This window comes from Mizuhopecten yessoensis, unplaced genomic scaffold (genome assembly GCF_002113885.1).
Source record: "Mizuhopecten yessoensis strain PY_sf001 unplaced genomic scaffold, ASM211388v2 scaffold9423, whole genome shotgun sequence".
In the NCBI taxonomy this organism is placed as follows: domain Eukaryota; kingdom Metazoa; phylum Mollusca; class Bivalvia; order Pectinida; family Pectinidae; genus Mizuhopecten; species Mizuhopecten yessoensis.
Genome location: NW_018408040.1, coordinates 65503 through 82488, shown reverse-complemented (window position 1 = coordinate 82488; position 16986 = coordinate 65503). Strand labels below are relative to the sequence as shown.

Below are 16986 nucleotides of genomic sequence, written 5' to 3'. Positions count from 1 at the left end.
TCACCCTACCCCGTCCCAAGGCACCATACTTCCCCGTCCCCAGGCACCATACTACCCCGTCCCCAGACTTCACCCTACCCCGTCCTAAGGCACCATACTACCCCGTCCCCAGGCACCATACTACCCCGTCCCCAGGCACCATACTACCCCGTCCCGAAGTCTTTGTATCCAATATTTCAAAACATTTCGTTATGAAATATATCAAACATATAAAAAAGCGTACTGATTATTGTTTCCTATAAACAGCATATTTGTCGAGATTGTGAAATAATTTGGGGTCGATGACTTTCTGCTACACGATACGAATATGTGACATTGCTCATTCCCCTCGGAAAAATATGATATCACCGAATCCATCCGATAAGCCCCAAAATCTGGTAGAGCAGTTTTATGCTGCAAAAATATGGTCAGGAACACAGAGAGCTGAGAAGTTGTAACAGCTATATATCGATCTAAACCGCTTAAACGTGTAAAATTACTCTGAACACCATAGATTAGGCCCTAATATAGCTGCAACAAATTCTCAAGTCCCTGTGGTCTGAGTGACACATGTTTTTCAATCGGTACAGTGAAATGGTGCATTATACCACTGAACTGATTGGAAGACAAGTCTCTTATCTCCTCATGTGATACTGCTGTACCCGGTTGTTGATTTAATCCGGTTGTTGATTTACCGGGTTGTTGATTTACCCGTTGTTGATTTACCGGGTTGTTGATTTACCCGGTTGTTGATTTACCGGGTTGTTGATTAACCCGGTTGTTGATTTACCCGGTTGTTGATTTACCCTGTTGTTGATTTAATCCGGTTGTTGATTTACCGGGTTGTTGATTTACCAGTTGTTGATTTACCCGGTTGTTGATTTACCCGGTTGTTGATTTACCGGGGTGAAATCGATGACGATATTAGTTGCTGAACACAAGCACTGCACACATGTCGTTATGTGGGACGTTTTAGACACAATACATGGGTGAATTATAACATATTTACTCCCACTTTTGTTTATTGCCGTTTATTGATGTTTATTGCCGTTTATTGACGCGATATCAGCGGCCTACGTCACCCTTCAGGTGCAACGACACCGGTGTGCATTGAGGACGCCAACCAAGTCCCCGTAGCATTACCACGCTCTCACAGGTGTCATATCTACCTGTTCTACTTCGTCGCCATGGTGACGCTGACCTCCCGGATTGTTGAAGGTTAAACGTGGTAAGGTTAAACGTATAAGGAGTATACGGGAATGTCTGTATATCAGAAACCCGGGGTTTAATAATCACTTGTAAAACTACACGCCTCTCTTCTTCCAATAAAACGTGATTATCGTACATAAGTATAATATCGTACCTTATTTTGTGATAGATATATCTGTCTAAAATACGTTTGCACAGAGAAGTATATACTACAAATCTGGTTGTATGACTCTAAAATTAATAACTATATATACACATATGACATCTTAGGTATCGTGTAACGAGTAAATCCTCCAGCACTATTCAGGTGTATACTAATACAGTCGAAACCATGTATTCTTTGAAATAATTGTCATATGATAAAAAAGAATGAGCTCATTATAACGACAGTGCTTTAAATTCCGTCGATGAATGAGAATGAGTTGGCCACCTGATGTCGTCACGTTCCGCTAGACATGCAGTGATACAGTAGTTCAGTGAATCTCAAATTAAAATCAGTGATTGGTGTATTTATATCGTGTTCTCTACAGAAATCGATAATCTGTAATAACAAGTTCACAGCGACTTGTTTTTGGATAGGATGATTAATTTATGGCGCGTGTCCACTGGTCCATGTCCTACAGATCACGGCGCCTATTCCAGGCATGGGTTCTACCAGAGACGTGTATAGTGGCTGTATATGTCTCTGTGGTTCTACCAGAGACGTGTATAGTGGCTGTATATGTCTCTGTGGTTCTACCAGAGACGTGTATACTGGCTGTATATGTCTCTGTGGTTCTACCAGAGACGTGTATACTGGCTGTATATGTCTCTGTGGTTCTACCAGAGACGTGTATACTGGCTGTATATGTCTCTGTGGTTCTACCAGAGACGTGTATACTGGCTGTATATGTCTCTGTGGTTCTACCAGAGACGTGTATACTGGCTGTATATGTCTCTGTGGTTCTACCAGAGACGTGTATACTGGCTGTATATGTCTCTGTGGTTCTACCAGAGACGTGTATACTGGCTGTATATGTCTCTGTGGTTCTACCAGAGACGTGTATACTGGCTGTATATGTCTCTGTGGTTCTACCAGAGACGTGTATACTGGCTGTATATGTCTCTGTGGTTCTACCAGAGACGTGTATACTGGCTGTATATGTCTCTGTGGTTCTACCAGAGACGTGTATACTGGCTGTATATGTCTCTGTGGTTCTACCAGAGACGTGTATACTGGCTGTATATGTCTCTGTGGTTCTACCAGAGACGTGTATACTGGCTGTATATGTCTCTGTGGTTCTACCAGAGACGTGTATACTGGCTGTATATGTCTCTGTGGTTCTACCAGAGACGTGTATACTGGCTGTATATGTCTCTGTGGTTCTACCAGAGACGTGTATACTGGCTGTATATGTCTCTGTGGTTCTACCAGAGACGTGTATACTGGCTGTATATGTCTCTGTGGTTCTACCAGAGACGTGTATACTGGCTGTATATGTCTCTGTGGTTCTACCAGAGACGTGTATACTGGCTGTATATGTCTCTGTGGTTCTACCAGAGACGTGTATACTGGCTGTATATGTCTCTGTGGTTCTACCAGAGACGTGTATACTGGCTGTATATGTCTCTGTGGTTCTACCAGAGACGTGTATACTGGCTGTATATGTCTCTGTGGTTCTACCAGAGACGTGTATACTGGCTGTATATGTCTCTGTGGTTCTACCAGAGACGTGTATACTGGCTGTATATGTCTCTGTGGTTCTACCAGAGACGTGTATACTGGCTGTATATGTCTCTGTGGTTCTACCAGAGACGTGTATACTGGCTGTATATGTCTCTGTGGTTCTACCAGAGACGTGTATACTGGCTGTATATGTCTCTGTGGTTCTACCAGAGACGTGTATACTGGCTGTATATGTCTCTGTGGTTCTACCAGAGACGTGTATACTGGCTGTATATGTCTCTGTGGTTCTACCAGAGACGTGTATACTGGCTGTATATGTCTCTGTGGTTCTACCAGAGACGTGTATACTGGCTGTATATGTCTCTGTGGTTCTACCAGAGACGTGTATACTGGCTGTATATGTCTCTGTGGTTCTACCAGAGACGTGTATACTGGCTGTATATGTCTCTGTGGTTCTACCAGAGACGTGTATACTGGCTGTATATGTCTCTGTGGTTCTACCAGAGACGTGTATACTGGCTGTATATGTCTCTGTGGTTCTACCAGAGACGTGTATACTGGCTGTATATGTCTCTGTGGTTCTACCAGAGACGTGTATACTGGCTGTATATGTCTCTGTGGTTCTACCAGAGACGTGTATACTGGCTGTATATGTCTCTGTGGTTCTACCAGAGACGTGTATACTGGCTGTATATGTCTCTGTGGTTCTACCAGAGACGTGTATACTGGCTGTATATGTCTCTGTGGTTCTACCAGAGACGTGTATACTGGCTGTATATGTCTCTGTGGTTCTACCAGAGACGTGTATACTGGCTGTATATGTCTCTGTGGTTCTACCAGAGACGTGTATACTGGCTGTATATGTCTCTGTGGTTCTACCAGAGACGTGTATACTGGCTGTATATGTCTCTGTGGTTCTACCAGAGACGTGTATACTGGCTGTATATGTCTCTGTGGTTCTACCAGAGACGTGTATACTGGCTGTATATGTCTCTGTGGTTCTACCAGAGACGTGTATACTGGCTGTATATGTCTCTGTGGTTCTACCAGAGACGTGTATACTGGCTGTATATGTCTCTGTGGTTCTACCAGAGACGTGTATACTGGCTGTATATGTCTCTGTGGTTCTACCAGAGACGTGTATACTGGCTGTATATGTCTCTGTGGTTCTACCAGAGACGTGTATACTGGCTGTATATGTCTCTGTGGTTCTACCAGAGACGTGTATACTGGCTGTATATGTCTCTGTGGTTCTACCAGAGACGTGTATACTGGCTGTATATGTCTCTGTGGTTCTACCAGAGACGTGTATACTGGCTGTATATGTCTCTGTGGTTCTACCAGAGACGTGTATACTGGCTGTATATGTCTCTGTGGTTCTACCAGAGACGTGTATACTGGCTGTATATGTCTCTGTGGTTCTACCAGAGACGTGTATACTGGCTGTATATGTCTCTGTGGTTCTACCAGAGACGTGTATACTGGCTGTATATGTCTCTGTGGTTCTACCAGAGACGTGTATACTGGCTGTATATGTCTCTGTGGTTCTACCAGAGACGTGTATACTGGCTGTATATGTCTCTGTGGTTCTACCAGAGACGTGTATACTGGCTGTATATGTCTCTGTGGTTCTACCAGAGACGTGTATACTGGCTGTATATGTCTCTGTGGTTCTACCAGAGACGTGTATACTGGCTGTATATGTCTCTGTGGTTCTACCAGAGACGTGTATACTGGCTGTATATGTCTCTGTGGTTCTACCAGAGACGTGTATACTGGCTGTATATGTCTCTGTGGTTCTACCAGAGACGTGTATACTGGCTGTATATGTCTCTGTGGTTCTACCAGAGACGTGTATACTGGCTGTATATGTCTCTGTGGTTCTACCAGAGACGTGTATACTGGCTGTATATGTCTCTGTGGTTCTACCAGAGACGTGTATACTGGCTGTATATGTCTCTGTGGTTCTACCAGAGACGTGTATACTGGCTGTATATGTCTCTGTGGTTCTACCAGAGACGTGTATACTGGCTGTATATGTCTCTGTGGTTCTACCAGAGACGTGTATACTGGCTGTATATGTCTCTGTGGTTCTACCAGAGACGTGTATACTGGCTGTATATGTCTCTGTGGTTCTACCAGAGACGTGTATACTGGCTGTATATGTCTCTGTGGTTCTACCAGAGACGTGTATACTGGCTGTATATGTCTCTGTGGTTCTACCAGAGACGTGTATACTGGCTGTATATGTCTCTGTGGTTCTACCAGAGACGTGTATACTGGCTGTATATGTCTCTGTGGTTCTACCAGAGACGTGTATACTGGCTGTATATGTCTCTGTGGTTCTACCAGAGACGTGTATACTGGCTGTATATGTCTCTGTGGTTCTACCAGAGACGTGTATACTGGCTGTATATGTCTCTGTGGTTCTACCAGAGACGTGTATACTGGCTGTATATGTCTCTGTGGTTCTACCAGAGACGTGTATACTGGCTGTATATGTCTCTGTGGTTCTACCAGAGACGTGTATACTGGCTGTATATGTCTCTGTGGTTCTACCAGAGACGTGTATACTGGCTGTATATGTCTCTGTGGTTCTACCAGAGACGTGTATACTGGCTGTATATGTCTCTGTGGTTCTACCAGAGACGTGTATACTGGCTGTATATGTCTCTGTGGTTCTACCAGAGACGTGTATACTGGCTGTATATGTCTCTGTGGTTCTACCAGAGACGTGTATACTGGCTGTATATGTCTCTGTGGTTCTACCAGAGACGTGTATACTGGCTGTATATGTCTCTGTGGTTCTACCAGAGACGTGTATACTGGCTGTATATGTCTCTGTGGTTCTACCAGAGACGTGTATACTGGCTGTATATGTCTCTGTGGTTCTACCAGAGACGTGTATACTGGCTGTATATGTCTCTGTGGTTCTACCAGAGACGTGTATACTGGCTGTATATGTCTCTGTGGTTCTACCAGAGACGTGTATACTGGCTGTATATGTGTTTGGTTCCACACAGATAAATAGCAAAGTGGGACAGCAGTACAAGTGAATGAACAAAATTGGACCAGACATCCAACCATAGGTCTTACTTGTATCAATCTCTATGTAAATAACCTACGTAGTCAGACAACCTCTCTATTCCGATCTTACAAATAAGTAACCATGGATTTCGGATTTGACGACACTACCGTTAACATTCTGATGATAGTGTTTCAAGTACATGGACACGTACAGAATAGGACCTGTTGTGTGAGATCTAGATTTTACAGATTCAAAACCCGAAATGGCCACCACGTCCTCTGATTCTAAGAGAATTAAGATATGAAAATAATAGATTATCGATCATCATTTAATTCCGGGATTGGAGTTGTGGTATAATATTTTTCATGTTTGGCGCTTTTTTAAATCCCAAATGACTTACTGAAAATCTGTTCAGGTATTTTTTTCTTTTTCTAATTCAAATTTAAAAATAAAATAACATGCACACACAAATACAAATTAAAAAAAAAACCATGTGAACGATACAGGAAACATGGCCTCTTCTTCTGTTAGACGAACATGCTAATTCAACATCCCTACCCTGCTGAACGTTCCTTTGTTAGATTGTCTATACCACGTCACAGTATTACCAGATCAGCTCGCATTACATCACGTACTACGTGTTACTGAATATATAAATAGATGTATTTAGATAAAACAAAACTCCATTACAGACTTTCGTACTGCGACTAACGTCGTATCAACACATATCACCTTTCACGGGGGACTGCGGGTACGTAATTTACCATACGTAATACAAGGCTTAATAGGTGGGGCCCCTGCCAAATCGCATATCTTCTTCTCTGTCCTCTGCTTAAGGACATTGGAATACATAAACAAATTCTGCTCCTGCCTTTGCAACATTTAGGATCTGTATCTTTTTCCTATTCTCATTCCTACCCTATCTTCTCAACGATGTCTCCCCATACACCCATCTACGTACGAACCTACCTCGTAGGTATTTAAAACTCCCGAGCACAAAAGAAATAAAGAAACTACATCTATACTTATCTGCTACACAATACACTGTAGTTCAAACGTTTGTGCTGCATGATTTTAATTCAACGGCATACAAGCGGAAACATACACGGAGAAAATCGGGAGCTATTTAACCCCAGTGGACCGTGAAGCGCAGATATCGTCATAAAAATGTAGTGTTTGTTGAAGGTCGTCAGAGTTACTCCCCTTTATACAACAGTCGCACGTTAACGTGCTAACTTTTATACGTTAAGATTGTGACGTCGGTATGGATTATCCATGCGCCTTACTGATTTACCGATTTCCGGAACAAACACGATCTACTTAGTGCCACCTTTTCGTAGTTACTAACGAAGTGACAAAATGCATCTAAGTTTTAACTCTAGTGGTTATTCGAAAATAGCGTCTATAAGGTCGTATGATGACAACCAAGGTCATAAGATCACGTGACGACGGGCTGATCGGGCTATTTTGTTCCGTATATCTGTTTAACCTCTTTTAGGTTTTCATAACTACATAACACGTCGCTTCTGGAAATATTTGTCAGGTATAAAATATAAACTGTTTATTCCACCAGATTTACCGGATCAGAGACAGAGTGAAAGTGTTATTTGTCCATGTAGCTACATGTACACGTACACTTAACTAAATGATATCCCATGATTTATAATACTTTTGGGTATGCTCATTTCAAAAACTATATAAATTCATACTTGTTCCACCGACGCTTATCTTATTCCGTGCGTATACAGATCCAACCGCACAGTGGGTATATGTATAACGAACGTACCCGAGTTAAACACCATTTAACGCACATGAAGTATTCCGTCTTTGCTTATCGCAGAGCTATCTTCTCTTGTGTGCAGATTTGGTTTGTGTGAGAAAATTACGTCGTTTTCTCAAAAATTGATGACGTTACTCTCAAAAACAAATGACGTAACAGTCAATACCTGCTCACAAGTGCAGATAACTCTGCAATACGCAAAGACGGAATACGAGGCGGGAAATAACATATAAACAGACTTTAACAAACTTAACTACTGTCTTTTTTCGACAGACACGTACATGCCAAAGTTATTGAGAACTTACCTACGGGTTGCTGCACAATAACCAGCTCCAGTTTACTTCTGATTGGTCGAAGTTCCTTCCCCAGTGCTACGTCATGCGTGACGTCACACACAACATAGGTTCCATTATCAGAAAAGGGGAATGTCACATTGAAAACGTAATCGATCATAAACGTTCCGTTCTGGAGTGACGACGCCGGTTTATATTTTGTGATTTCGTGATCAGTGATGACATTGTAAGGAGGCGATTGTAAGAGACGTAACACCGGATTAGGTCTCCCAACATTCCCTGTACACCGGATATGACGTTCGTTTGTATTCTGACTGGCGGTTTGGGTTATGGCCAATGATATGGGCTGAGCTAGAAGTAAAAACATAAGAAAAGATTTTCGTAGTAAAGATCTGCTTCATCCACAAAGGACAGATGTGTTTCTTAGTGTCTGAAGCTTCGATCAAGATTTAGGAATGATAGTTACTTCTTATGTATATTATGAGCATTAAGATAAAGATTGTGCTGTAAATATAACACCCGTAAACGTTTAATTTTATGAGAACACTGTTCTGGTAAGGTTTTAACGGTAAAACAAACGATTTCCACCAACCTTTCCCACGTACAAGCGCGGTATTATTCTGAAGGACAAACGAGACAGTTTTTTTAATCTAAGACAAAGATAACCATTCAATAAATACAGGGCTATATTTAAATCCAGGGTTCAATCGAATCACGATATACGCGTTTTCGTTTAACGGACGACGACCACTTCAAGAATTGTCTTCCTTTTTTTGCTCCTGTCACACATTAAACTTTTGGCATGGAAAAAATACTCAATTTTCACCAGATTATTATTTAAAGCTATCAATAATACACTGCCAGTCAGTGTGTCCCCGTGCACTGTGGATGTTTTATAAATGTACTTGAATACCAGGAAATTTCTATAACAGGTCTGCGTCATGCACGATGAGTCATGGGGTATGGCATCATCGTCCTTTAGAGACGAAATACTTCCCGATGCTTCCCACGTTAGAAGAGATATTATATAGGTCATTCATGGTGTCTGGTCGTGTTGATGGTCACACCGTTGAGATACCCAGAAACCAGAGATATTATATAGGTCATTCATGGTGTCTGGTCGTGTTGATGGTCACACCGTTGAGATACATGGTGTCTGGTCGTGTTGATGGTCACACCGTTGAGATACACAGAAACCAGAGATATTCTACTTACCATATGTTACAATTATGAAACGTCCCGATTGTTCCGAAGTTCCAGTATCCATGGTGACACGATACCAGCCTTCATCGTCCACGAGGACAGAGGTCAAAGTCACTGTGACGGTACCCGTTGCAATATTATCCTGAACATTCGCGCGCGCTTTCCAGTCTTGGTATATAGAGGTCGAATTCTGGACAATGCTGACCACGGCTGTGCTACTGGTGTCGTTGTATATAACAAACTGTGTCAGATTATTTGTCAGATTATTTGTACTCGGGTCAAAGGTGAAGGTCATGACATAGCTTTTACCCAGTTCTGCTTCCACCACTGTTGGGTAGGTCAGAGAGGTGACTAAAAGGAAAATAGAGATAATTATATGTATATCAAACGTTTAGCTATAACTGGGGACGTAATCTACATCAATTGGTTATAATAGGTGTTCTGGCGGCGTAATGGATAGCGGTTCCTAGATCGAACGTGAAAAGGTACGGGTTACCTGCCCGATCACGTGGGGTTTTCCACCAAAACCAATATCTTTCTGCCCGTTTCCTTCCGGGCCAAAAGTGTACGTAAAATAGATCAAGTTTAAAACTATACATGTGATACCAAATAACTGTAGAGAAAAACATTAACTAAAAGTGAACATACCTAGAATTATATCGAACAACCCTAATATTATAATGAACAACCCTAATATTATAATGAACAACCCTAATATTATAATGAACAACCCTAACATAACAATGAACACCCGTACATTATAATGAACAACCCTAACATAACAATGACCACCCGTACATTATAATGAACAACCCTAACATAACAATGAACACCCTTACATTATAATGAACATCCCTAACATAACAATGAACACCCGTACATTATAATGAACACCCCTAACATAACAATGACCACCCGTACATTATAATGAAAAACCCTTACATAACAATGAACACCCGTACATTATAATGAACACCCCTAGCATAACAACCACCGCCCGTAGATTATAATGCACAACCCTAACATAACAATGAACATCCGTACATTATAATGAACAACCCTAACATAACAAGGAACACCCGTACATTATAATGAACACCATTACATTTTAATAAACAACCCTCATGCAATGTTTTCGTCTATAATGAACAACCGTAACATAACAATGACCACCCGTACATTATAATGAAAAACCCTTACATAACAATGAACACCCGTACATTATAATGAACACCCCTAACATAACAATGACCACCCGTACATTATAATGAACAACCCTAACATAACAATGAACACCCGTACATTATAATGAACAAACTTAACAGAACAATGAACACCTGTACATTATAATGAACAACCCTAACATAACAATGAACACCCGTACATTATAATGAACACCATTACATTTTAATAAACAACCCTCATGCAATGTTTTCGTCTATTGATAGTTTTCATATAATATGTCGTTTTTGCATAGTATTTTAATACAGAATCTTTATTTAAACTAATTCTTCTTGACGCGTTTTTAACGTAAGAACATGTACATTTATTCTTATTCGGTCTTTCAACCTTACAGCTATTCAGCACCGGATGATCAGAGGCGACTAACGGGGGAGGGGGACTTACAGAATAGATTTGTTTGTCCTCGGGTTGAAGGGCATTGCTATACTATTCTGTACTTGAATGTAACTCTATGTCTTTCTGTTATTTCCTGTTTATTGCTGTCGTCTGTCGTTCCGTGTTTTCATCTGACATCCGACTTCATATGTTTCAATCAGTGATATGATGACGCTACTATTTTAATCAGACTTCCAGACTTTTTTAATTAGACTTCGAGTATGCCACTTCTTAAGGCGAAATGAGTGATCACCTGACCTGTTATATATGGTGTTACATGTACCAACATTTCTGCTGTGTCTCGGACGAGTATTACACTACACGGATTTGACCGTATTTGATTATGCTTCACAATTTTCCTAATATACAGAGTGATATATGGAGTCATTCAATGATTGATATTACAATAAAGATAAAACTCATTTCGACCTTGATATAGATAAATGTGTGTGTGTGATTATCACTCAAACACCTATACGCTGAAAGTGCGAGTTATAAACTAATAGACCACTTCAGGTATTACGTAACTGGTGACGTGTATCGCTGACCTGTCCGACGATATACTCTAAATAAACGCTATAAAACAATAAACTCCCCGGACAAGTTGTTAGCTATCTCGCTGTGTCCCTTCAAGGTGATAAATGGTCACGTTTGTGTCCATTGACCAAATTACATTTTGTAAAGCTTACTCAAACTTATTACACGCAGAGGAAACTCGGATTCCCAAAGATGAACGTCAGATTGTGTATACAGGCCTAACATTACAAATGCGAACATTTACAAACAGACACATCCAATTATACTTATTGCTTGTTTGCTGAACCACACGTTTACTTGTTCATAGAGCATTTTACCAGGTTCTGGTGTGTGTGTGTGTGTGTGTGGGTGGGTGGGTGTGGGTGTGTAGGTGTGTGTGGGTGTGTGTGGGTGTGAGTGTGGGTGTGTGTAGGGGGGTGTAGACTACAAAGATGTACTCAATACCGTTTCTTTCAAAAGATACTGCGACATTTGTAGATATGTTTTAATCGTACATCATAATAACTGTTTAAATACGCATTTCTCTGTTCAGCTATTGCTGCCGCTGAAGAGGTATTGCCCATTGCTGTAGATCTAACTGGCATGGTCAAGTTCAAATGCCAAAAGCAACGGTTTGTCCTACGATTCGTGGTAATAGACCTGAGTGTTCCCCATCTAGAAACCACCAGAAAACTATCTTCTGACAGTAAATAAGCACTTTGGTAACGGCTCTCGGAAACACTTATATAACGAATACTATAGGGGACAAGAATCCAGACCCCGGGTTGTACCAGTACCATATCCAGCTAACTTAGGCACAAAACGAGACCGAGGCTGCAGTGAACGAGCCTGTCATTAAGACCATCAAGTGCACAATGTATATACATGTATATATATATATTTCATGGGATTTTACCGTCTATATAACTTCTTTGACCCATATACATATATATTTCATGCATACTTCAGCGGGATTCGAATATGAACTTCAGATTGTTATACTGTCATTCTAACCGACTGAGCTAGCTGGCCATGGAATTGTGCCTGGCCCGACTATGCTACAGTTATTTCGAAAACAAAATCAAGGGGAGGTTACCGTAAGACTAAAGTGCAATAGGACAGGGATCCTTAATCTAATATGACGAAACGTGTCCCACCCTCTATATAGGCAGAATGGACATCTTGTTTCATGAATCAAATGTAAAACGAAAACTCATTGCAATCCCAATAGATATTAAAAGATTGCAATTGAAGCAAAATTTGGTAAAACTGTAGTATACACAAGTTACATTTTACTTACAACATGTATATGTTAAAGCTAGCACCAGTTACATATTGTATGTCGAGTTGGAAGCAAACACAACACTATATAAGGAGACTCGGTAGTCTGCTGGTACATGTAGGACGCCGGGCTTGTGACCGAACGTTTGCGGGTTCGAGTCACGTCACGGCATTGTGTTGTATATTTGAGCATGATACCTTACTGCACTTGTTCCAGTCTACTCAGCTGTGAATGAGTACGTGGTTGGGCAGTACTGGACTTGTGAATGCTAGCTGTGAGCGCCGAAATGGCAGCACCGGCTGTATGCTTCCCAGGGACTTGAGACAGATATTGGCTGGTTGCAAAGGCCCTATAGCCACAGATAATAACTTGTAAACCGCTTTGAGACGACCTACGAACGAAGTTGGGATAGAGAGGTATATAAGAACCTCGAGTTATTATTATTAGTAGTATTATACCCTTCCGGTATATAAGAAACGTTACGTGCCCTGTATAATAAGAAACGTTACGTACCCTATATGATAAGAACAGTTACGTACCCTATAAATTAAGAAATGTTACGTACGCTGTATAATAAGAAACGTTACGTACCCTGTATATTAAGAAACGTTACGTGCCCTGTATAATAAAAAACGTTACGTACCCTGTATAATAAGAAACGTTACGTACCCTGTATAATAAGAAACGTACCATGTATAATAAGAAACGTGCCATGTATAATAAGAAACGTACCATGTATAATAAGAAAATACCATGTATAATAAGAAACGTTACTTACGCTGTATAATAAACGTACCATGTATAATAAGAAACGTGCCATGTATAATAAGAAACGTACCATGTATAATAAGAAACGTTACGTACCCTGTATAATAAGAAACGTACCATGTATCATAAGAAACGTGCCATGTATAATAAGAAAATACCATGTATAATAAGAAACGTTACTTACGCTGTATAATAAGAAACGTGCCATGTATAATAATACACATTATGTACCCTGTATAATAAGAAACGTACCCTGTATAATAAGAAACGTAACGTACCCTGTATAATAAGAAACGTACCCTATAAATTAAGGAATGTTACGTACCATTTATAATATGAAACGTTACGTACCATGTATAATAATAAACGTACCCTGTCTGATAAAGAAAGTTATGTACCCTGTATAAAAAGAAACGTAACGTACCCTATAAATTAAGGAATGTTACGTACCCTGTATAATGTGAAACGTTACGTATCCTGTATAATAAGGAACGTTACGTACCATGTATAATGTGAAACGTTATGTACCATCTATAATAAGGACCGTTACGTACCCTGTATAATAAGGAACGTTACGTACCCTGTATAATAAGTAATGTTACATACCCTGTATAATAAGAAACGTTACGTACTCTGTATAATAAGAAACGTTACGTGCCCTGTATAATAAGAAACGTTACGTACCCTGTATAATAAGAAACGTTACGTACCATGTATAATACGAAACGTTACGTACCCTGTATAATAAGAAACGTTACGTACCTTGTATAATAAGAAATGTTACATACCCTGTATAATACGAAACGTTACGTACCCTGTATAATAAGAAACGTTACGTACCCTGTATAATAAGAAACGTTACGTACCATGTATGATAAGTAATGTTACATACGCTGTATAATACGAAACGTTACGTACCCTGTATAATACGAAACGTTACGTGCCCTGTATAATACGAAACGTTACGTACCCTGTATAATACGAAACGTTACGTACCCTGTATAATAAGAAACGTTTCGTACCCTGTATAATAAGAAACGTTACGTACCTTGTGTGATAAGTAATGTTACATACGCTGTATAATACGAAACGTTACGTACCCTGTATAATAAGAAACGTTTCGTACCCTGTATAATAAGAAACGTTACGTACCTTGTGTGATAAGTAATGTTACATACGCTGTATAATACGAAACGTTACGTACCCTGTATAATACGAAACGTTACGTGCCCTGTATAATAAGAAACGTTACGTACCCTGTATAATAAGAAACGTTACGTGCCCTGTATAGTAAGAAACGTTACGTACCCTGTATAATAAGAAACGTTATGTGCCATGTATAATACGAAAGGTTACGTACCCTGTATAATAAGAAACGTTACGTGCCATGTATAATCCGACAGGTTACGTACCCTGTATAATAAGAAACGTTACGTACTCTGTATAATACGAAACGTTACGTGCCCTGTATAATAAGAAACGTTACGTGCCCTGTATAGTAAGAAACGTTACGTACCCTGTATAATAAGAAATGTTACGTGCCCTGTATAATAAGAAACGTTACGTACCCTGTTTAATAAGAAACGTTACGTACCCTGTATAATAAGAAATGTTACGTGCCCTGTATAATAAGAAACGTTACGTGCCATGTATAATCCGACAGGTTACGTACCCTGTATAATAAGAAACGTTACGTACCCTGTATAATACGAAACGTTACGTGCCCTGTATAATAAGAAACGTTACGTGCCATGTATAATCCGACAGGTTACGTACCCTGTATAATAAGAAACGTTACGTACTCTGTATAATAAGAAACGTTACGTACCTTGTATAATAAGTAATGTTACATACCCTGTATAATAAAAAACGTTACGTACCCTGTATAATAAGAAACGTTACGTGCCATGTATAATACGAAAGGTTACGTACCCTGTATAATAAGAAACGTTACGTGCCATGTATAATACGAAAGGTTACGTACCCTGTATAATAAGAAACGTTACGTGCCATGTATAATACGAAAGGTTACGTACCCTGTATAATAAGAAACGTTACGTGCCTTGTATAATACGAAAGGTTACGTACCCTGTATAATAAGAAACGTTACGTGCCTTGTATAATACGAAAGGTTACGTACCCTGTATAATAAGAAACGTTACGTGCCATGTATAATACGAAAGGTTACGTACCCTGTATAATAAGAAACGTTACGTGCCCTGTATAGTAAGAAACGTTACGTACCCTGTATAATAAGAAACGTTACGTACCCAGTATAATACGAAACGTTACGTACGCTGTATAATAAGAAACTTTACGTGCCCTGTATAATAAGAAATGTTACGTGCCCTGTATAATAAGAAACGTTACGTACTCTGTATATTAAGAAACGTTACGTACCCTGTTTAATAAGAAACGTGACGTACCCTGTATAATAAGAAACGTTACGTACTCTGTATAATAAGAAACGTTACGTGCCCTGTATAATAAGAAAAGTTACGTGCCCTGTTTAATAAGAAACGTTACGGACCCTGTTTAATAAGAAACGTTACGTACCCTGTATAATAAGAAACGTTATGTGCCATGTATAATACGAAAGGTTACGTACCCTGTATAATAAGAAACGTTACGTACGCTGTATAATAAGAAACGTTACGTGCCCTGTATAGTAAGAAACGTTACGTACCCTGTATAATAAGAAACGTTATGTGCCCTGTATAATAAGAAACGTTACGTATTCTGTATAATAAGAAACGTTACGTGCCCTGTATAATACGAAACGTTACGTACTCTGTATAATACGAAACGTTACGTACCCTGTATAATAAGAAACGTTACGTGCCTTGTATAATACGAAAGGTTACGTACCCTGTATAATAAGAAACGTTACGTGCCCTGTATAATACGAAACGTTACGTGCCCTGTATAATAAGAAACGGTACGTACTCTGTATAATAAGAAACGTTACGTGCCCTGTATAGTAAGAAACGTTACGTACCCTGTATAATAAGAAATGTTACGTGCCCTGTATAATAAGAAACGTTACGCACTCTGTATAATACGAAACGTTACGTACCCTGTATAATAAGAAACGTTACGTACCCAGTATAATACGAAACGTTACGTACGCTGTATAATAAGAAACGTTACGTACTCTGTATATTAAGAAACGTTACGTACCCTGTTTAATAAGAAACGTGACGTACCCTGTATAATAAGAAACGTTACGTACCTTGTATAATAAGTAATGTTACATGCCCTGTATAATAAGAAACGTTACGTACCCTGTACAATAAGAAACGTTACGTACGCTGTATAATAAGAAACGTTACGTGCCCTGTATAGTAAGAAACGTTACGTACCCTGTATAATAAGAAATGTTACGTGCCCTGTATAATAAGAAACGTTACGCACTCTGTATAATACGAAACGTTACGTACCCTGTATAATAAGAAACGTTATGTGCCCTGTATAATAAGAAACGTTACGTATTCTGTATAATAAGAAACGTTACGTGCCCTGTATAATACGAAAATACCCTGTATAATAAAAAACGTTACGTACCCTGTATAATAAGAAACGTTATGTGCCCTGTATAATAAGAAACGTTACGTATTCTGTATAATAAGAAACGTTACGTGCCCT

The 16986-nt window shown here is 39.7% G+C and overlaps 2 protein-coding genes across 2 annotated transcripts in view; one reads left to right on the top strand and one right to left on the bottom strand.

The window, feature by feature from the left end:
- The window catches only part of LOC110458064 (carnosine synthase 1-like), a 72346-nt gene that overhangs the window by 9286 nt on the left and 46074 nt on the right, over positions 1-16986 (top strand). The gene's annotated exons all lie outside the window — the stretch shown is intronic.
- Positions 1-16986, bottom strand: part of LOC110458067 — a 34666-nt gene that overhangs the window by 15858 nt on the left and 1822 nt on the right. The window contains exons 2-3 of the mRNA XM_021509623.1: positions 9171-9509; positions 7968-8306 (exon numbers count right to left, since the gene is read on the bottom strand). Coding sequence (XP_021365298.1) covers positions 7968-8306; positions 9171-9509 — 678 coding nt within the window. The remainder of the gene's footprint in view (positions 1-7967; positions 8307-9170; positions 9510-16986) is intronic.